At 38.0% G+C, this 23,563-nt stretch overlaps 1 protein-coding gene across 5 annotated transcripts in view; it reads left to right on the top strand.

Moving 5' to 3' along the window:
* Nucleotides 1-23,563, top strand: part of DCDC1 (doublecortin domain containing 1) — a 472,274-nt gene that overhangs the window by 427,299 nt on the left and 21,412 nt on the right. For all 5 annotated transcript variants that reach the window (XM_086340929.1, XM_086340926.1, XM_086340925.1 and 2 more), the window contains 7 exons: nucleotides 1,998-2,168; nucleotides 9,509-9,694; nucleotides 11,715-11,918; nucleotides 13,201-13,402; nucleotides 16,416-16,568; nucleotides 17,285-17,386; nucleotides 23,279-23,415. In XM_086340929.1, the coding sequence (XP_086197055.1) occupies nucleotides 1,998-2,168; nucleotides 9,509-9,694; nucleotides 11,715-11,918; nucleotides 13,201-13,402; nucleotides 16,416-16,568; nucleotides 17,285-17,386; nucleotides 23,279-23,415 (1,155 nt within the window). The remainder of the gene's footprint in view (nucleotides 1-1,997; nucleotides 2,169-9,508; nucleotides 9,695-11,714; nucleotides 11,919-13,200; nucleotides 13,403-16,415; nucleotides 16,569-17,284; nucleotides 17,387-23,278; nucleotides 23,416-23,563) is intronic.

The following is a 23,563-nucleotide window of genomic DNA, read 5'->3' as shown; positions in this document are numbered from 1 at the left end:
TTGCCATTCCCTTCTCCAGAGGATCTTCCCAACCCAGGGACTGAACCAAGGTCTCCTGCATCGCAGGCAGATTTGGTCTCTGGATTGGGAAGATCCTCTGGAGAAGGGGATCGTCTACCCACTCCAGTATTCTGGCCTGGAGAATTCCATGGACTGTATAGTTCATGGGGTTGCAAAGAGTTGGACACAACTGAGCGACTTTCACTTTCACATTGTTAATAATGACTTCCCTGTAGCTCAAGTGGTAAAAAATCTGAACAAATACAAAAGGTTAATTAAATCTTCTATAGATGACAGGGCTTCAGGAATCTGCCTGAAAATGGTAAAGAATCTGCCTGCGAATGCAGGAGATGCAAGAGACATGGGTTCGATCCCTGGGTCAGGAAGATCCCCTAGAGGAGGAAATGGCAACCCACTCCAGTATTCTTGCCTGGAAAATTCCATGGGCAGAGGAGCCTGGCGGGTTACAGTCTGTGGGGGTCTAAAATTTTATTCTATGAGATACTGTATATGTAACATCGCATTTTGCCCTGATAGGTGCCTCTTTGGCACGAATGACAGTGAGGTAAAACCTCATGCAGATGCAATTTAGTACCTTAATCAGTTTCATAAAATTATAGATATGGAGGTTTTCCCCTAAGGTTCCCATTTTTATAAGAAATGAGTTTGATCTCAAGGTAATTTGTATTACCTTTCAAGAGTTTTTTCTTTACTTGCTGTTTCATTTTTATTTCTTGAAGCAGTTTGTAAGAATATATCAATGTTCATGTAAAATAATAAAAATGAGGCCTGTTAGGTTAATGTTACTAAACCCTCTCCCTGTTCCTTGAAATATAGTCTTTGTTTTGCATACCTCTGAGGGATGCTGTATTGCCTGACCTATTAAATCAATTCTTAAGACTCATTTATTTTCCTCTTCACTATCAATCTCTCTTTGGTAAAGTAAGTATTATTCATTATAAAGTTCCTTGAAGTGTCATGATATGTTTGGTTAGAACTAATCTACTGGTTTAAATTCCCTAAAATTGAAACTACTCATTTTTTAACTTATGCTCAAACCAAGTTTTATAATTAGGATAAATACGATGTTTCTAATACATAAAATAGAGTGTATGTGCATGCTCAGTCGCATCAGTCATGTGCTACTCATTGCGACCCTGTGGACTGTAGCCCACCAGGCTTCTCTGTCAGTGGGATTCTCCAGGCAAGAATACTGTAGTGGGCTTCTAGTCCCTTCTCTAGGGGATCTTCCTGGCCCAAGGACTGAACCCTTGTCTCATGCCTCTCCCACATTTTAGGTGGGTTCTTTACCCACTGAGCGCCCTGAAAATATGGTGTACTCATATTTTTTAAAAAACCCTCTTGGTAGCATGTGAATGTAAATTAAAATATAAATGAGGTACTATTTTTCATTTATTAAATTTTCAATGCTTTGGCAAGAGTGTCAAGAGACCATTTTCATATAATACTGATTGAAGTGTAAACTAGAATAATCTTTCTAGAAAAAATTTTGATACGATAAAGCTTTTATATTGTGCATCATGAATTTTTAATGATCCTGTTCCTTTATTAGCAGTTCTACTTCAAGAGTTTGTTCTCGAAATGTTATGGATTTACACAAAGATTTATTTTACGAATGTCGGTTGCTCTTTTGCTTATAGTAAAGAAAATTTGAGAAACAATCTACATGTTTAACTGCTGAATACTGGTAAAATAAAATACCCTAAGATCAAATAGTATATAAACTTTAAAAAACCCAAAAAACTACTGCAGTTATCAAATTTTGTGTATTTTCTGATTCCATTTTTTTAATAAATCAGAGTGCAAGTATATATGAAATATAATCATCCAATATCAAGAGTAGTTATCACTACATAGTAGAGTTTTGAGTAATTATCTGTATTTTCTGAATTTATGCAATGAAGACTAGGATTGCTGTACACAAATCATAAATTCTTCTATTTGACTCCATGTTTTTCTCTCTCCCTTTTTTTCAGAAATACAAACCACATAACAATGGGGCTTCTAATCAAAAGTGGAATTACATGAAAAGTACGAAAGCTTTTATGGCCTTTCAAAGCACTTCACTGGATAAAGAGATCACAGCTGCAAACTATGCTGGTGTTTGTACATCTTCTGTGATTAGAGAAGAAAACATCGATCAACCAGTAAGTGGTTCATCCTCCTACAAAAAAGAGGAGGGAGGGATGGATTAGTTTAATAAAGCAAGAAACTTCTTTCCCCAGAAATCCTTAAGTTCACACAAATTAAACACTGACTTGTGAATGAAGTCAGACTCTGATTCTGGTCAAGAAAGAAGGAAGGGATGTTGATGTTACCCTCGACTTAAACTGTTTCACTGCCTCCCTGCACCATCATTGTCTTCGGTTCGTCACTCACTAGAACTTGCATGAAGGAGGATACCCACTCCCCCTTCACTCCACAGGTGTGCTTGCCACACTCACTCGGTACCACCCCACTCCAGAGAGCATGTTAAAATGCCAAGAGTGGGGAAAGGGGAGAGTTAGGGAGTTTGGGGTGACAGGTCTACAGTGCTGTATTTAAGATGGATAACCAGCAAGAGCCTACTGTGTAGCACAGGGAGCTCTGCTCATGTTATGTGGCAGCCTGGATGGGAGGGGAGTTTGGGAGAGAAAGGATACGTGCGTGTGTATGGCTGAGTCTCTTTGCTGTTGGCTAAGAGATTAACATTGCTAATTGGCTATACTCCAATACAAAATAAAAAGTTTTAAAAATGCCAATGATTAAAAGTGACTTTATATTACATTATACCAAGTGTAGGGCTAAGCATGGTATACTCTAAGTTTAAATAATTTCTAAAGTTTGGTACTTTAATTTTTATTATTAAGGAATTGCTTGTACCATGTTTTATAGATGTCTGAGATATTTGTGGGTCAAAGCACCTTGCTTTGCTTGATAACCATTGGCCTACAGAATATTGAAATCTCATATATTATAAGACCTTGCAAGACCCTCTTTACTCTGCTCCTCAAAAGTCTCTAAACTTGTCTACTGCTTCTTCACTCATCATTCGTTGGCTCTCCTGAATAAGAGATGTTAAATGTATCATACCATTTTGCATGTCTCTGGTTTCCACTAAGCTAACCCCCTCTGACCTTTTCTCCTTTGTCTGTGATCTCATAGCTGTTAGCTAATATGCAGCCAAAGAGTGCTGAAGTCATGTTAAAAAAAAATTGAGTCAACTTGAAAAGGCTCCAAAGATAAGACAGTGTAAGCATCAATATGACTACTGAATGCATCGGATTGACATACATTAGATATGTTCATGCTGACATTAAGCAACAGCAACAGCTCAATTGGTCACAATTAGATGATGCTAAGAAACGAATCCATTACTTTGAAATGAAGAATCAAGCTTTTTTTTTTCTTTCTTTATGAACTGTACCTCAGGATAACAATATAGTTGACAAGGAGAATCTTCACTTCATAGGAATATCTCAGATAATAAATGAATAAAGTATGAGGAAATCAGAATATCATATTGTGAACTTTAATACATTAATGGATCTAGGCAGTGACCATCATTATCTACTAACACTCCAAAAAAAGTCGTAACAGTTGCCCCTTGATAGAAATGCATTGTACCACTTATGAACTATTCTTGCCCCCCAAAATCTAATTGGAGAAAATATGCAATGAATAATTACAATAAAATAAAAAAGAGAAATGAGGGTCATAAAAGGTTCAAAGAGACTTAGGTATTTAACTAATCATAATGTATTGACCTTATTTTGATTGTTTCAAATAAATTGTAAGAAAGTGAGAAAATCATAGAAATTTGAATACTACCTGAATATCAGATTGTATTATGGTTTTATTATTAATTTTAGGTATATTATAGTTATGATAGAGTTCTTATTTGTTAGATAAGGATAAAACCTTCCAATTTTCAACATTTCTTCTAAAAGATGATAACTCTCCTTTCCTACTAGTTAAGTAATAACCTATCTGATAGAATTAACATGGTTAATTTGAAAAGTACAGTAATATATCAATTCTGGGATTCTAAGAAAAAAAAAAAATGTTTATCTCTCTTAGGTCTGGGAAACCTACCCTCTACCCAAAGGCTCCAAATCAGTAGTTAGTTCTTAACCTTTTCAGAGATACAGACCTCATTGAAAGTCTTGTGAAATTATGGATGTTCTTTTCCCCAAAATGCACATGTGTAAACAAATGCTTTTTGTATGAGAATTCAGGGAGTTCATAGACTCCCCCTTGAATTCCAGTTTAGATTTAGAGTAAGACCTTCCTCTCTAGACCATATTTGCTTGGCCAGTTTAAAAAAAGAAAATTAAAGTGAAGTAACTATTATATGCTAGAAAGCTACTGCATATTATATACAGTATAATATTATATACAGTATACAATAACAGCATTATATACTGATGCAACTTTATTTTTACATAGATGATATCATTTAAATAATAAATAAAATAAATAATAAATATAAATAACATCAATCAGTATCAGTTCAGTCACTCAGTCATGTCTGACTCTTTGTGACCCCATGAACCGCAGCATGCCAGGCCTCCCTGTACATCACCAACTCCCGGAGTCTACCCAAACCCATATCCATCGAGTCGGTGATGCCATCCAACCATCTCATCCTCTGTCGACCCCTTCTCCTCCTGCCCTCAATCCTTCCCAGCATCAGGGTATTTTTCAGTGAGTCAGCTCTTTGCATCAGGTGACCAAAGTATTGGAATTTCAGCTTCAATATCAGTCCATCCAATGAACACCTAGGACTGATCTCCTTTAGAATGGACTGGTTGGATCTCCTTGCAGTCCAAGGGACTCTCAAGAGTCTTCTCCAACACCACAGTTCAAAAGCATCAATTCTTCTGCGCTCATCTTTCTTTATAGTCCAACTGTCACATCCATACATGACCACTGGAAAAACCATAGCCTCAACTAGACGGACCTTTGTTGACAAAGTAGTGTCTCTGCTTTTTAACATGCTGTCTAGGTTGGTCATAACTTTCCTTCCAAGGAGTAAGCGTCTTTTAATTTCATGGCTACAGTCACCATCTGCAGTGATCTTGGAGCCCCCCCCCCAAAAAAAAAGTCAGCCACTGTTTCCCCATCTATTTCCCATGAAGTGATGGGACCAGATGCCATGATCTTAGTTTTCTGAATGTTGAGCTTTAAGCCAACTTTTTCACTCTCCTCTTTCACTTTCATCAAGAGGCTTTTGAGTTCCTTTCCACTTTCTGCCATAAGGGTGGTGTCATCTGCATATCTGAGGTTATTGATATTTGTCCCAGCAATCTTGATTCCAGCTTGTGCTTCTTCCAGCCCAGCATTTCTCATGATGTACTCTGCATAGAAGTTAAATAAGCAGGGTGACAATATACATCCTTGATATACTCCTTTTCCTATTTGGAACCAGTCTGTTGTTCCATGTCCAGTTCCAACTGTTGCTTCCTGACCTGCATACAGGTTTCTCAAGAGGCAGGTCAGGTGGTCTGGTATTCCCATCTCTTTCAGAATTTTCCAGTTTATTGTGATCCACATAGTCAAAGGCTTTGGCGTAGTCAATAAAGCAGAAGTAGATGTTTTTCTGGAACTCTCTTGCTTTTTTGATGATCCAGCAGATATTGGCAATAATATCAATAAATTAGTTAAATTAAGATTGATAAAGAAACTGAATCATTTATTCACAGTAGCTATTATATATATAGTCAAAGTCATTATTGACCAAACAAGCCCCATGTCATAGACCATGTTTGTATAAGGTCAAAGGAACAGGTCGAATTAGTCATTTTGATAAATCAAGGAGATTTTATAGAGGAAAAATGTCAGGCACACCAGTTGCTTGGTATTCTGTATATAGAGCCAGCTGTTGACTTGCTCAACTTCTAAACTCCGTTTGCATCCTGTAGACACAGCCTAACCTCGGGTGCTACCCCCGCGTATTTCAGTTTTCCTTTCCAGCAGCAGTTTAAAGCCTGTATTAAGCTTGAATGAATCAACCAAAACTTCAGTTTACATTGTGTATGTGCACCATTGTCAAAGTAAAATAATTTGGGGAACATAAAAATAGTAAGCAGCCCCACAGTCATGGGAATTGATGTCTTAATGATTGAAAATACATTTTCTGGATGCTTTCAATGGGCTTCTTTAGTGTAATAAGGAATATCATTGGCACACAATTTATCAAGAAGTTCATGTTTTTCTGTACAAATTATTCTGTGTGAGTATTCATTGAATTCCATCTGAGAGGAAATATGTTAATTTTCTGCCCCCAAGTAATTTGTAGGAAAATGGAAATCAGATGTGCATATAGAGAAATTCATAGTGGAACTTAAGAACTGTATCTTCAAAAGTATCACCTAAATGTTGGCTTTGAATTAAAGTAATGTTCAGTATTTAAATAGAGTAGATAAATATGACAAAAGCAAAAAAGCCAAAAACTTGTAATCAGAAGTCACAGTTTTATGTTTCAGCTCTGCCACATACTACTTGGGTATCCTTGAATTAAAAACTTCCCTCTCTGAGCTTTTGTTTTCTCATCTGTAAATTGAGAATGATGCTATTAACTCTGGCTGTACTTAACTTTTAGCCTTGGGACGTGCTTAGTCATGTCTGACTCTTTGCAACCCCATGGATTGTAGCCCAGTTCCTCTGTCCATGGGGATTCTCCAGGCAAGAACACTGGAGTGGGTTGCCATGCCCTCCTCCAGGGGATCTTCCCAACCCAGGGATTGAATACAGGTCTCCCGCACTGCAGGCGAATTCCTTACAATTTGAGCCACCAGGGAAGTCCTAGCCTTGTGAGGAACAAAGCAAATTAGAGAGTGCACTTTAAAATATTCATACATATTTCAAAGTAGAGAGACTAATTCAATGACTTCTCATGTACCTATCATCCAAATTCAACTATTATCAATGTTTTACAATGTTTACAAATCCTAGACATGATATCATTTCTCCTAATATTTGATCCTGCACCTATAAAAATTTGAACGTTTTCTTACGATTATAATCATTATGCCATTGTCACATCTAACAAAATTAATGATAATTTTTTTGACCTCCAGGGCTTCCCTGGTGGCTCAGATGGTAAAGAATCCACCTTCAATGTGGGAGACTTGGGTTAGATCCCTGGGTTGGGACGATCCACTGGAGAGGGGAAAGGCTACCCATTCCAGTATTCTGGCCTGGAGAATTCCATGGACAGAGGAGCCTGGCAGGTTACAGTCCATGGGGTTGCAAAGAGTTGGACATGACTGAGTGACTTTCACTTTCGCTTTTTAAAAGTTTTTTGACCTCCTAATGGCCTGTTAATAATGAAATTTCCCAGTTTCTCCTAAACATTCTTCTTATGGTTAGTTGGAGTCAGGATTCAAACAAAATCCCTATGTGCTACTAGTTGCAGAATCCATCCTATAGAAGACTTCCTCTTGTTTGGATTTGTCAATTCACTTCCTGTGGCATCCTTTAACCTGTTTCTCTGGCTCCCATAACTCCTATAAAAGAGATTTAACACTGCAGTTTAATTATATTTATATTCAGCTCTTTTTTGGCCATGAATCTTCATAGGTTTTACTGTGTGTTTCATATTTATCACTTATGCAGGCACACGGTGTGGATTTTCCATTTTTAATGGTAATGGTTATCCATGGGTTCAGGTGATTACAACCTAATCTCACATCAAAGAACAATTCCCAGTGACTTTTTATTTAGTGTTGCCTTTCTGTGATCATTGCCTAAATCAATAGTTTCATTAGAAGTTTCAAAAGGGTCAATTTTGTTTAATTCTATCACTTTTCCCAACATATATTAGCTGAATTTTTCATGTAAGGAAGAACTTTACCTCTTCAGCTAGGTATTTGACTGCCTAGAATTATGGTTTGTAAAGCATGGTAGGATAAATGTTCGTTCTGTATAACTTACCTATTAGAATAGTATAGCAAATCACCTAAAATGTTAGTGGCTTAACTATTTTGTACCCTGAGTCAACAGTTTGGGCTGGGTTTAAGTGGGCAGTTCTGCTGGTCTTTGTACACAGTCACTAATTTGACTGTAGTTACTTGGTCATATACCAGTAGTTTGGCGGTTCTACGGTGCCTGAATGGTCAAATTACATAACTGGTGTTTGACAGGCTGTCAGCTGGGGGGCCTTGGTTCTCCTCAATGCTCCTTTTGTTCCCCAATCAGGAACTAAACCTGGGCCCTCCACAGTGAGAGTGCAGTGTCCTAACCACTGGACTGCCAGGGAGTTCCCTCCTCAAGACTTCTCAAGTAGGCTAGCTCAGGGGAGCTCACATTATGGTCTCAGGCTTCCAAGTGCAGCCGAAAGGAAACAAGCTCCAGGGCTCAGGCACTTCTTATGCATCCGCCTGCATCACATTTGCTGATGCAACAGCAGCCAAAGCAAGTCATGTGGCCTTGCCCAGATTCAAAGGAAAGAGAGAAGGAGAAAGAAACTGTTTCTTGATTGGAGGAGCAGCAAAATGACATTTCAAAAGGACATACAAGCGAGAATAGGATGGTTATATTATGGCCATCTTTGCAAATAATCTTCTGCACTTTCTAAAAGCCAATTTCAGAATTGTAAATTGGTGCATTTTCTTCCAATGGACTCCAATAAGTAGTGGTTTTGTTTTTATTTGTTGCCTTTTTTTTTTACTTATATTTTTTACATCATTATGAACTCATGGGATTTTACATATTCAAACATATTTGAAGTTTTTCAGTTGTCATTTTATTTTGCCCCCAAATTGCCCCACTTTGAGCCAGTGGAATGTCTATCGTAGTGGCTCCTGTATCTTTTTTGACATAATACCTTTACTTTGAGATGGCTTCTTTTTTTCTGGGTACTACAAGAAATCCTTGTTGTCTAGTATACAGTAAGTCCCCTACATACGAGTGAGTTCTATTTCAAGAGCACATTCATAAGCCCAATTTGTTTATAAGTCCAACAAAGTTAGCCTAGGTACCCAGCTAACACAATCAGCTATATATTATTATACTGTAACAGATTTATAATACTTTTTGCACAAATAATACATGAAAAACAAACACAAAAAACAAAGGAAACATTTTTAACCTTACAGTTCAGTACCTTGAAAAGTACAGAAGTACAGTACAACAGCTGCCATACAGGGACATGTTCATACCTTTGAAAGTTTGCAACTTGAAGGTTCATATGTAGAGGACTTGCTGTATATTCTGTCCCAAATGTGGAATGGGCCATTCCTCCAAGAAACTCTGATTCTGAATACAAGTTATACTCATTGATGTTGAACTGTCATCGGCTCCAGGCTTTTTCAATCAACAGTGTTTGGAAATAATGTGGTTTTTAAAAATATAATAATTAGGGAGTGAAATAATGTGCTCGTGTTGTGATTTCAAATTAGCATTTGGGGATTATAACAGCGCTTTATTTGTATGGCAAAGTATTCTACAAAATGCTATCATAATTTACATGCGTCCAAATCAAAACATCTTTATCCTTTTCCAGGGATACTATTACCTCTCACCCAGTGGAAAGAAGAAAACGATGCTCTGTTTGGCGTGTGGACGATCCGTGAGAGCAGAGAAAGGACTGAAACAGTTGCTTCCAGGGCTCCCATTCCTCTGTGCCTCGGCCTCCAAGACCCAGAAGCCCTTCTCACATGGGCCTTTCAAGGTCATGGATGTGGCCACGGTGTGTAATGATCCGAGCTCTGCTAATACGTGTGTGGCGTGAGTCTGGAAACTTTGATGCATTCATTATTTGCCTTCACTCAAGCTCATCTCCACTCATCCAATTCATCTTTTACTGATGCACCTTTACCATTCCACCTGCATTGATTTCCTTTTCCCCGTCGTAACTTAAAATACATTGTCTGTTAATAGTTCGATACACACTCTGAAGTTAATTGGGCACTTCTGAGGCTTTAATCATGCACTGACACCTTGCACTACTCTCTGTGTTGCTTTCAGACGAGAAAGTAGCTGGAAATCTTTACTTAGTGGAGCAGCTTTTTGCCTCCATCACGGGGTAAACTCCTTTTTTACTATTATAGAACATTTCAGGGCTCATTTGATGTGTTGTTGTTAATGGCTCCTCAGGTTGGATGCCTGAATTCATGCATTCGTGTCTGATACTAATCACATCATGGAGAAAAAAGGCTCTACTGCTTTCCTGGTTTCTTAATTTAAGGTGGCACCATTCAATTGGGGGATTGGGATTGATATATATGCACTACTATGTATAGAATAGATAAATAGTGAAAACCTACTGTATAGCACAGGGAACTCTACTCAGTGCTCTATGGTGACCAAAATAGGAAGGAATTACAAAACAGAGGGAATATATGTCTACGTATGGCTGATTCACTTTGTTGTACAGCAGAAAGTAACACCACACTGCAAACTAACAAGTAAAATTTTTTACAAAAAAACTCAAAGGCAAAGCCTTAGAACATGATACTGAAAGTGACAATTTGGCATTAATAAACATTTTTATTTTAAAGAGTTAAAAAAAAAAAAATGCTTCCCTTGTCAAGACCTATCCCTCTGAAGTACTTGTGAATGTGAGTTCTTTTCTAGTTCTTTTCTTTCTTCTTCATTCTGGAACCTTGTTTAAAATCTGTATTTTCAGAGTGTTTTCAAAACCTCACTAGTTTACAACAACATTATACAGTCCTTAATCAAAATGATTCCTGTCGTAGCTTTTTTATGTGTATTTCATTCTGGTCTCCATATCAGTTTTCCATATATGCTTTCTTCTCTTTCAATGCCATCAATCTTGTTTTTTTTTTTTTTCTTTTTAGTTAATTAAAATAAAATGATATATCAAAAAAAATTTAAATGACACCTTTTAAAAAATCCTTTCTTTCAAGTTTAGAAGCAAGAAGAACTAAAGAGAAACTTACACCCCTATATAAAAAGGAGCAATTCTTTATGGGTAGGAACCTTCCTCCTGGTCTGCTCTTCAGGCTGGCCCAACTTGTTCCCAGATCGCTGTCCTCTCTGCCCTAAACCTAACACAGTTATAATAGACACCAACTGAAGCCTCAGTAACTCTGAAGGAGAAGGGGAGTCAGTCCTCCGGGAAAGCCTGCAGGCATTTGGCTTTGCTGAGGTGATAATGGGGTGGTGTTAAGGAGGTGGGGGGTGGGTGAGCTGATTGAAAAGAATCCCCAGTGTTACACCATCTCAGACACAGCTTGACTAAGGATGAACAGGGAAGGTGAAGTGTGGTGTTCACCACACTGATTGCCACGTGGTTAAGGCTACACTCATTTCCCTCCCCATATGTCAATATCTGCCACCCTAGATGACGTCATCCTAGAGTTAAAGGTTCAGAGAATACCTTTAGTCCTACTTTCCATTGCTTCAACCCAAGGCTCTCTCTGGCCCTGGCATCCTTCTTCTCCACCTCATGTCCAGGGGAAGGCAAAGTAGAAAACAGGAGAAGGCCAGAAACCCAAGCCAGAGTCCCAAAGTCACCTAGAGACTCAGTGACAGGGCTGGGAGGAGAACCAAGGAGTTTGGACCTAATGTCCTTCTGACTACAGCATCAAATACCTATAGCATATGAAGTGAGCATTTCACAATTTAGATGTCACATACGTGTACAAACACATATTAAATTAAAAGGTTGAAGTATAACAAAATAAAACTAAAAAGGAAAAAAGTTTGAGTCAATCTATGTTGTTTTTCTTTAAAAAAAAAATCAGACTGATTTATCTTCTCGTGAGGCTGAAAACACTTTGAGTTATTATGAAGAGCATCTATTATCTTTACGGATGAAGACCTGCACGCAAGTTGTATCTCATTGTGGCATGGCAGTTACGAACCAGAAGGCAGTGAAAATAATTGCATACAAAAATGGAGACGGATATCGAAATGGAAAGTTAATTGTGGCTGGAACATTCCCCATGGTAAGTGGCTATCACTTAAATGTTTCTTGCATCCTTAGAGGCAGTGATAATGGTGATTCTTCTGACAAGAAAAAAAAAGCAATGGGATTGAGTGAGAAATATCCCAGACCAGTTTTACCCATTTAAGCTGATGAGATCAAGATCTCTGTTTTCTTAAAGACGTTCTTTTTGATTGTATTTCTTTGGCTATAGACTTAGAAAAATGCGAAAACAGAATACAGTTTTCAGATTGGCTCCAGAGCAAAGAAGGGTAAAAAAAAAAAGCAAGGGGAAGGCAAAGCTACCAGAATTTCTTTACCCTTGTGACAGACAGAAAGCCTTTTCTTCCTTCCTTCCTTTCCCACTTCAAGTTGTACGTCATCTGAATATTCTGAGATCCCACCTCATTTATCATCTGGAGAAGCTGAGCACTTGCTCGGTGACAGGGTTATTTTCAGATTGGAGAAGCAGGAGTTGTGCTAGGAGGGAATATGTGGCTTCTGTCTTAGAGGCTATTCCCCACTGGGGAGGAAGGAGCATTCCTGGGGTCCAAACACAGCTTTGTCCTTCAGTTGCTTGGTAATGGTCTTATGTCTGTAGGTTCTGGCCAATACCTTTATCAATGTATTTTATATGCAACGTTAAATATGTTGGGGAGTTACCCTGGAGACTTCTTTGCAAATATTCACACACACACACACACACAATTATTCACTCACCCCTTTGATTGAGTCTGAAGAGATTTTTTAAATTAAAATATTGGTGGTCAATGGTCTAGGCAAAGGACAAAAGTTACCAGCTCCAAATTCCACCCTGGGACCCTGGCTTTTGTGGTCTTAGGCAAAAATATTAACCTTTCAGCCCAATTTCCCATCTGCCAAATGGAAGTAATAATGTGTCAGTTCTTGGTTTGAAAGTCAATGACTCATTTATTTTAAAGCAGCTCATCTGAAGTGTTGGAATAATTTTATTCACTATAAAGCAACATGGTTGAAAGTCAATTTCTAGGTTAACATTTCTTAGGAAATAAATACTTCTGATGATAAAATGTATTAACACACATCAGCTGCTGTGTTCAATTTTTGGAGCTAAGAATTTTCACAGCTGGACTGGACTAATTTGTGAGATTACATAGGACAATCTAATATCAAAAACCATCTCTAATCAAAGATCAAGTTGGTAGTTATTGCTTTCTATTTTCTCAAATTAAAGAATTTTCTCAGAATTCTAAAATAACACTCTGCCTGATTATCCCCAGTTCTACCACTGTTTCCTCTCAGTTCCTTATAGTCTGTGTTTTTAGCTGCTTACAGAATGTACAGAACAACTCGGTCTGGCCAGAGCAGCCTCCAAAATATACACCAAAGACGGAACCACCATAAGTTCCTTGCGCAATTTGGTTTTATGGGCTCTGGATGAATCTCGTATTCAGAGAGATTCTGAGGAACCAAAGGAAGAGGCAGACACTGTTGGAACTGAAGAGACACCTGTTAAAAGTATGAAAGGTTGGTTACATGCTACAGAATTTAGCTGATTCTACTTATGTTTGGTCATATGAAAGTTATATGTACGTCTTTCATTCAGTCACTCCTTTGAGAATTAAAAAAAATTACAGGAAGATACTCTTCTATGAAATTCTCATATCATTTTTACCTTGCAGAATACTAAAGAAAAAAATTTTTTAATGCAAATTGGGTCTCAGAACCAAGACAGTAACCAAATTTCCTGGTGTTTATAAAATATGTTTGACAGTTTGGCTACTTTGTGCAACATGAGCAGGTTCTGTTTTTCTTTTTTTAATTTTATAATTTTTAAAAAAATTTATTTTTAATTGGAGGATAATTGCTTTATAGTGTCATATTGGTTTCTGCCATACAACAACGTGAATCTACTGTAAGTGGTTCAGTTCTTAAATTCAGAATCAAAACCAGCTGGACACCACTTAAGAAAGTTGGATTAGATCAGAGCAAATCTCTACCCACGATTAGGAGAGAAAGTGTCCTCTCTACGCCTGCTGTCCTCTGACTCCTCTTGCCTGCCTCTGCCCATCTCCCCTGCTCCTAGAAACTCCCAGCTCCTAGAACGTCGTGTTATACTTACGTGTTTACGTCTTTATGTGTCTCGCTAGACTGTGTGCGACTTGAAGGCAGGGCCTTCAATATCATTATAAAATCATTAGAAAAAAATATTGGTCTCTGCCCTCAGTTCCTGGCACTGAACTCCCCAAATTCGTGCATTTTCCTAGGTGGTAAAGAGCACTTGTGTCCGCTTTTGTTCTAATTACTGACACAGGGCTCCAAACTTCTTTGGAGTTTCCTGGGTGCTAGCAGTGTCTTTGATTCTAAAGAGATGAGTCCTGGTGGACTCTGGATGGGGGCTGGTCCCCGGAAAGTCCAAGCCGTGCTTAGAAACTTGGAATTGTCCACCCTGTTCCCTGTTCTTCAGAGAGGGACAGGAAGTGGAGTTATGCTGAATCATGCCTACATGACTCATCATAAGTTCCACTTCTAGTCCCTCTCTGAAGTCTCCATGAAAACCCCCAAAGTACAGGGTGCAGAGAGCGGAGTGACCACATGGAGGTGCGTGGCGAGCGGAGTGTCAGAGAGAACATGGAGTCTTCCTCACCCTATGACCCTATGCCTCTCTTTCATCTGGATGTTTTATCTGTACCCTTTATCATATCCTTTTATAATAAATGCGCAAACAGTAAGTAAACGGTTTTCTTGAATTCTGTGAGCTGCTCTAGCAAATTAAGTGAACCCGAGGAGGGTGTCATGGGAACGTCCAATTTATTGTCAATCAGTCAGAAGCACAGGTCTGGACGTCTGAAACGGGTGAGCAGGGAGCAGTGTTGTGAGACTGCACCCTTAACCTGTGAGATCTGACCTTATCTCCAGGTAGGTAGTGTCAGAATTGAGTTAAATTGTAGGACATTCTGCTAGTGTTTCACAGGTGGTTGGTGTGGGGAAAAAAATTCCCCATGTCTGATGTCAGAAGCACTATGAATGTGATAGTATGAGAATAAAGAAGAGACACATAGGCGGGAGAGTGGGGTTTCCTTACTTAATCCCACACACAATAATGGTAACTAACATCATTAAATTGGCAGAGCATCAACCAAGCATTGATCTAAATGGTATAGATTCATATGTATATGTATTCATAATCATATATACTCTTAGGAATACACATTCATATTTATGTGAACATTTAATGCCTAGCTGATCACTAAAGCATATAGTTCTGCCTTTATTTGGCACATGGAACATCTGATCTCCAGGTTCTGGAAGATTTACAATTTCGAACATTCTTCCTTCAAATTCTTATATAAAACCTGGTTGGAAGTAATGTGATTTCGAGCAGGTCTACCAAAAGGGTATGACCATCCCTTCCCCTCATATTCTAAAGGTTATCCTTGAATCATGCAGGTGCATTAGATTAGCTGGCCGTCCCCTTTACTGAATCATAACTTGGAGTTATGCCATCAGTTTGCATTGAGGAAGTTAAAAGAAACAGACATCAATCAAAAACTCAGTATCAGGCTTACTATTAATATAAAGGTGATGGTTAAGGTCACTGGCTCTGGAGGTAGATGGCCTGGATTCTAATTCTGATTCTGCCCCCACCTGGCTATGTGATGAAGTCTCAGTTATTGTGCAGAAGAGAAATGAACCTACTTCAGAGTATCATTTTGAGAATTGCATGAGATAATGTAGGTAGAGGTCTTAGTGAAATGCCCAGTACATAGTAAATTCTCAGCTTGTATTAATTTGTATAGTAGGATACTATTAGCTGAATGACAAATAACCCCTTTATGAAGATCCTTAAGTGTTTCTCTCAAATCTCAGGACCTGGAAAAGTGTATCTTGAGGAATTCATCTCTCTCTGTCAGCCATTCATATCTTGAAATGGTGTTCTCCTCTTTGCTTTAGCCACAAGGATGCTCAGAGCCCAAATAGTGCTTTATCTCCAGCAAAGAAAACAATGTGGCATTCATGTCTAGTATTGTGGTGATAATAAAAATATTATCTAGAAATTTTGGATGCTTGCACAATTAAATAGACTAATATTTTCTAAGCACTTCCCTTTTTAAAATCTTCCCAACAGCAGAATGAGATAGGTACTATTAATCATTTAATTGATTAATTCTCTGAAGCCCCTTATCTTTGGCTTCGGTCAATTCCTATACTCCTTTCTCCCTTTCCTTGCTTTTTTCTATCTCTTTACTTTACCCTATTTCAGAGTAGATATTTGGGTAAGCTATCTCTTATTTTTTTCATAACTAGATACAGGGTAAGAAAGGAATTAAGATGTATATTTACAATAAAATTAGTTTAAATTATTTACTTGCATTGAAGTTTCTGATCAAAATTTATGTATTTGCATCTGGTTTTGGCGTTAACCTGCTTAAATCAAGTCATTAATGAAGAATGAAATATTTTGAAAAAACAAATGATTCAGCAAGCAAATTTATTCATTATTCATTGAACAATGGCAAATGTGTCATTTGTTTCCCAGGAAACTCAAGAATGAAAGTGAAAACCAAATCATCTCCGAAGTCTGTGACCTCTGATAGTTTGGATGATATAGATACGTCTTTGCTCACCCGCATCCTCAGAAATCCTATTGCCATTTGGGTATCTTGTGGTGAACCATTTCTGTCTCCAAATGGTCAGTGTTTTGGTTTTGCTTTCTTTCAAGCAAGTGCATGAAGGGAGAGAGAAATTTTTTGTCACCATAAGAAAATGAATTAAACATGTACAATGTCAACCTAATTACATCACATCTATGCAAAGAACAGGCGGTTCATCAATTAACATGTGCACAAGGATAGCTGTACTCTTATATTTGCACAATTGCCTATTTTTTTCTTATTGGAATGGAGTATTCTGCATAGAAAATGTCTAATTTAGTTGATAAAGAGATTCTTGGTCTATAAGACTGAGAATAATGGTATACATTAGAAAATAACAAATGAGTTTAATTCACACTGAAGACGACCTGTCTGCACATTTTCATTTTTAAGAATTGCACCCTTTAGGCAGTAGGTGGATGTTTAAAAAATGAATGGTTCCAAGCCAGGCTTTCATCACCTCCAAATAGTTTGTGGAAGTAGAAAATGAAATATGGCTATTGCATATGGTAAATCTATATAATAAAACAACACTGTTCTTCTTCTCCCCCTGCATTCCATAAAAAAATGCCTTAAGCCCTGTCATCTTTCAGATGAGGTTTCTTTTAATGACCCTTACCTTTTAATTACTTATTTCTAATTGAATCTATTTCTTGAAGCAGAAACTTCTTTTTATAAATTATTGGCTTGCATGATAAATTATTGTTGATAAAAAGAATGCAAAATAAAACATCATGTGTTTTTATTATTCTAGCTTTGAAGAAAGCAGAAAAAATAGAAAGACAGAACTGGCTTAAAAAGGACAAAATTTTGGCTGATCTAGATGTCATGAAACACAAAATGAGACAGTTAAAAGGTCAGTAAGAACGAAATCAAGTATCACCACGGTTAAGTGTAGTCTCAATTTTCTGGTAGTTTTTTTTCTACCATTAGATACCAGATGTTTAACTGAATATTTTATATTACAAAAATCACTTGAGAGAGTCTAAAACTTAATAATATATCTTCTCAGTACTGACTTTTATACTTGTAAATTTTATATTAATATGAATATCACATGATTTATATAGATGCATTTTTAAAATTTGGAGGATGTGTGGATCCTGTAACCAGCTTACTGATTTTGAAACAATTCCTGAACTGACATTTTGTGGACTTTGGAATTAGTCATTAACAAAGCTTTCTGTTATTTCTTGAGTATTTCTTGGGAAGAAGTTTTGTTAAATTAATCTGAATAAGGACTGAATCTAAGTTCTTCCAAAATTAGTGTCTTTATCTCAGAAGGGCTCTCTCTCGTTATGCAGCGTAAGGTATGTTATTCAGAGACAAAGTGATAAATTGACACTATTAGTCTTCTTCTTTGATCCTTTTTGTCACAGAATTTAAGTTTCTGATCTTATATTGTTCCCAGTGCTTGAGACACTAAATTATTCTTTGAGGATGAAAGTGCATTATGGACTTAGTCTGAGAAGGAATCCCTTTCAAGCTCTGTTACTGCCATAGCAGGATTTCAGCTCCTGAGTATTTGTACTGTCTGGCGTCAGAAACACATGAACCTCACGTCAATAAATGAGACAATTAGTTCTAAGTGCCCTAGACAGCACTCTGGGTTGAAAGGGCTGTTTTTCAGTTTTTACCGAAAGAATTATTGCATCTAATTGAGAAGCATCTATTTCTATTGCTAACCTCTACTACTCTAACTTCTAGATATCTTCATTTGAAGGTACCATGGACACGTCTATGATAACTAAAGTTGCCATATCCCCATGTGATGACCATGTTGTTGTTTAGTCACTAACTTGTGACCCCATGACTGTAGCCTGCCAGCCTCCTCTGTCCATGGGAATTTCCAGGCAAGAATACTTGAGTGGCTTGCCATTTCCTTCTCCCGCAAATCTTCCTGACCCAGGGATTGAACCTGCATCTTCTGCATTGGCAGGTGGATTATTTACCACTGAGCCACCTGGGAAGTTATCTTATCACTATTTTATTTCATATCATATTATATATCACACCAATGCCTCCTTTATTTCTTCTGTATACATTGCCACAATCCACTGAGGTATTCCAGCTCAAGGACCTGGGAGTCATCCTTGGAATTTCCCTCTCTTACTATCTTTAAGCAAATATCCTTAAGTCTTATTGTTTTGAATGTGTTATTTTCAAATGAGTTCTACTGGCCTTAATTCCTACTATCATTATCCAAGTTCAAGCTATTGTTGCCTATTCCTTGGGTTACTGGACCAGCTTTCTAACTGATCTCCCTGCCTCCCAACTTGATAGTGGTATCCATCCTATGCATAGAGGTGACATTCTGGACCTGGAGTGATAATGCAGAAAGGCAAAGGAGTTACACTATTCCAGGCATAAAACCTTTCAAAGTTCCTCATTATCTTTATGGCAAAAGTGAAAGTCCTTAATATTGTCCTTCATGATCTGGTTCTCTGGAAACTTCTTCCTCCCCTTATTCATTCCACTCCACCCATGTGGAGTTTTTTTTTTTTTTTTCAGTCCCCTAGACTTATAGGTGGGGAAGGCAATGGCACCCCACTCCAGGACTCTTGCCTGGAGAATCCCATGGACAGAGGATCCTGGTGGGCTGCAGTCCATGGGGTTGCTAAGAGTCGGACACGACTGAGCGACTTCACTTTCACTTTTCACTTTCAAGCACTGGAGAAGGAAATGGCAACCCACTCCAGTGTTCTTGCCTGGAGAATCCCATGGACAGAGGAGCCTGGTGGGCTGCCGCCCATGGGGTTGCACAGAGTCAGACACAACTGAAGTGACTTAGCAGCAGCAGCAGACTTATATGCTTTCTTAACTCTGAACTTTTGATACAATTTAGTTTCCTTTTGACACAATTTAGTTCTCTCTCCTGCTTTTTTAGATCACTTCTCATTATTTACTTTTCAGCTTACTTTCCTAATATTCTAGGTCAGGAATAGTATGGTTTATCATATCCTGAACCTCCCATCTGATAGCCCGTATCATTTTATTACATACTGGATCATATGACTGTTTCTCCTATGTTACGTTATAAATTTTCCTATACCCTTATTTTTCCTCTGAGTAGTTGTGGAATTATTTCATTAAAGAATAACCGGAATTTCAACCACTTACCCCAATGAGTTTTCTAAGCTCTATTTTAATTTTTATCCAATTAAATCAATAGAAAGTAACGTTAAAAATAGTACCTGGCAGAGCTGCTTTTATTGAATTCTGATTTTATATTATGTCTTTAACTTTTATTATAATTCAGCATTAAAAAGACATTTTAAAATTCAGTTGGCATCATCTACAATATCACTGTTGAAAACAGTCTATTTGGTAAGATGGTGTCCATTATGGGGGAAATCCATTAATGTAGTTTCTTTTAGATAAATCTTGTCTGTTACATTTTCTGCTGTTAAATGTAAATTCAGAATAGGTCTTATTAAAATACCTATTCAGAGGATGGTCTTTTCTATTAATAATTGTTGGGATTATGAGAATAAATAAGAACAAGTTTAAATTCAGTTAACTGCAGTCCCTGTTGGATTGTGAGCTTCTTGAGTATTGGATGAAAGAGGAGGTTTGGAAGATATGAATAGTGATGACATTGATTATATCTTACTATTGTTCAGTTCAGTTCAGTCGCTCAGTCGTGTCCGACTCTCTGCGACCCCATGAATTGCAGCACGCCAGGCCTCCCTGTCCATCACCAACTCCCGGAGTTCACTCAGACTCACATCCATCGAGTCAGTGATGCCATCCAGCAATCTCATCCTCTGTCGTCCCCTTCTCCTCCTGCCCCCAATCCCTCCCAGCATCAGAGTCTTTTCCAATGAGTCAACTCTTCACATGAGGTGGCCAAAGTACTGGAGTTTCAGCTTTAGCATCATTCTTACTATTGTAGCCATTGGTAAATGCAGCAAATGTTCACTGAGCATATACTGTACTAAGCTGATTTTACATTTCATTTGTAAGCATGATCTTTGCTAATATTAATCAAATACTAGTAATAACTTTGTACAATTTTTATGATTAAGTTATAGATGTCAAATATTTATACATGCTTAGCATAGAACAAATATTCAATAAATACTGAGAAGGCTGTCCATTTTCCCACTTAGGGTCTTAGAAACTGATAAACAAAACTGAGGGATGGCAGATCAGGCCAAAGTATCACCTTTGTTACATATAAAGGCAATGCTGGAACATTTTATTTAGTGTGAGAGCTAAATGGAACTGCTAACTAAATCCCAAGTGAGGTGGGCTAATCCTTTTAGGCATGTGTGGTGCTGAACAGAATGGGCCCTCCCGATGAAGAAGAGGCCTGAGGAGAGCTATTCACGTGAGACTGATAGTCAGAAAGAACAGCAAAGTACTCATGTGCTCTAATAGTTAGATTTGATTTCCCCCACTCCAGCATTCTTGCCTGGAGAATCCCACAGACAAAGGAGTCTGGTGGACTATGGTCCATGGGGTCACAAAGAGTCAGACATGACTGAAGTGACTTAGCACACAGCACACACACATGATTTGCCCCTCCTCAATCTCATGTAAATAAAATAGAAAATATGGAAAATATAACAAAAATAAAAAACAATTTATTGAGTCCATTTTGGGGGTTTCTATTTATTATTCTTACCTACATAAATAATAGTTTGCTATGAAAACCTTTCCCTAAACCCACACCTTTTGTGATAACATTGCTGCTACTGCTGCTAAGTCGCTTCAGTCATGTTCGACTCTGTGCGACCCCATAGACGGCAGCCCACCAGACTCTGCCATCCCCGGGATTCTCCAGGCAAGAACACTGGAGTGGGTTGCCATTTCCTTCTCCAATGCATGAAAGTGAAAAGTGAAGGTGAAGTCGTTCAGTCGTGTCCGACTCTTAGCGACCCCATGGACTGCAGCCCACCAGGCTCCTCCGTTCATGGGATTTTCCAGGCAAGAGTACTGGAGTGGGGTGCCATTGCCTTCTCCGTGTGATGACATTATATCCTTTTAAAACATTATAAACCTCCAAAACATGCTGGTTAGAGGCACTGGCAAGTGCTTTCATTTTCTTAAGAACATTAGAAACAAGTTGACAAATACCAAATAATGCATAATGTTTTTTGCTGTTTCTTATGTTCAGATCCTGGCTCTCAACAGTGTAAATGATAAACTATCAGAGAACTGCCTTTAGTTAAGCAAAATTGTAGTGTTCAAAATGCATTACAAATAAAATATTTATTGAGATATTATCCATAAGAATTTATGTGTCCTAAATTAATGCTACCAGCACATTATGAATAGAGTCAGCTAAAAGCTATATTTAACATAAATTCGTGTTGTGCATTTTTCTGGCACCACTATGCTCTTCTCCCAAGCATGCTGGCTAATGGCCTTGTCACTGGAATTCATTGGCTGTTGACTCAATTATGTTTTCTTCACATCCATAAATTGCATATGAATGATAATAAGGTACATAGAGTTCTGATTTCCCTGAAAAGTCATTGCTGCCACGTATTTTTATTGCTGGATCTATTTTCACAAACTTGAGCTATAAAAGCACCAGCGCTTTATCCTCTACAAATACTGAGTTATTTCCAGAGGGCCGTGTTCATAGTCAGGGTATGAAAACCTGCACGTTAAGAGTCCCCTGGCAACAAAATTAGGACTTGACTTCATTTCAGTATTTCTATTATTTTATCCATCTAAGTGTTACTTTCTCAAAGAAGCCTTCCCTGACACAGCAGACTAGGTCAGAAAGGCCTGTTACATGATTTTTTACACACCCTGTACTTCAGGGGTGCAACACACTTACAATCAATTATTGGTGTAATCATTTCCTTGACATTTGGCTTCCTTTCCAAAGTGTAAGCCTTAGAGGCAAAGGCTTGGTCTCCTACATGTTTGTATTGGCACCATCTAGCACCATGTCTGACAGATAGCTGGTGTTCAGCATCAATTTCTAGAAGGGATATACCAGAGAAAACATTATCTGTACCTTAAAAAGTTGGGAGATCAACTTCTCTGAGTATGAGACTCAGTGCTGAGTATATCTTCAACCCAGAAAAAGGAAACAATTTAATAAGTGTGACCTTTAAACCTCTTTCATAATGATTGAAAGTCATCTAGCTGAAAGAATACATAAATACAAATCACCACACTTATTAACTTATGCCTGTGATTCTTTAGAATACAGTATTCTAATAAATATTTTCTCTTATTACAGCTTCTTAAGAGCGCAAAGGACACAGCAGAGGTGTCAGAAACTAATCGTGCTCACGGGGTATTATTAGATAGGAAAAAAAAAGGCCTCCTGTCTCTTGGGTTAATATTATTTTAGAAATACTTAATCCCCAGGCTGCTAAGCTAATTGTGGGGGAAAGGCTTATTATTAGTGAAGAGAACAAAACATATGTTCCATGACTGGAAGAGATGATGGGCTATATAGGTCATGGATTCTATTTGACTAAATTACCACTGAACCATATCGTGGATGAGAGGCTGGGGCCAGTGTGGAAGTCAGCATGTTATCTTTCTTTTTTATCTGTACAGTGAGTATGCATATCCTGGCTATTTAAAGCCTCCAGCTCCCATATGAAGAACCATTGTTAGATCTTATTACCTTAGGCATCTTCGCTTTTATGATATATTTAGTATTTTAGCCTCTGCTCCCAAGTGGAATGATTTATGCATAGAAAGCCAAACCAATTTATTTGAAATCTGAACGCCTATCATCAGAAACAACATTTCTAGTGACTTCTTTCCCCAGGGCGGCGGGTAGCAGCATGTCAGCCAGCCACCATGGTTCCCAACAAAAGCCCTGTGCAGCTGGTGGTAGTGGAAGGAGGCTGGACTGAGCAGACTCAAGAGGAAATTAAACTCATGGATCTCATAAGACATACAGAGGTATGCTCTTTAGGACTCCAGACATTAAAGGCTCAGCCTCTTTTATAAGCTTTTAAAACTACAGTATTAAATTTTTTTACATTATGCTATTAATTTATTCTTAGCATCTGGTCGGTTATGACCACATAAGCATATGCCAAGCATTGAG

This window comes from Bos grunniens, chromosome 15 (assembly GCF_055505025.1).
Source record: "Bos grunniens cultivar Pamir isolate PY7600 chromosome 15, Bosgru_T2T1.0, whole genome shotgun sequence".
In the NCBI taxonomy this organism is placed as follows: Eukaryota; Metazoa; Chordata; class Mammalia; order Artiodactyla; family Bovidae; genus Bos; species Bos grunniens.
Note: the sequence above shows the minus strand (reverse complement) of the source record. Positions and strands in the feature narration are given on the sequence as shown.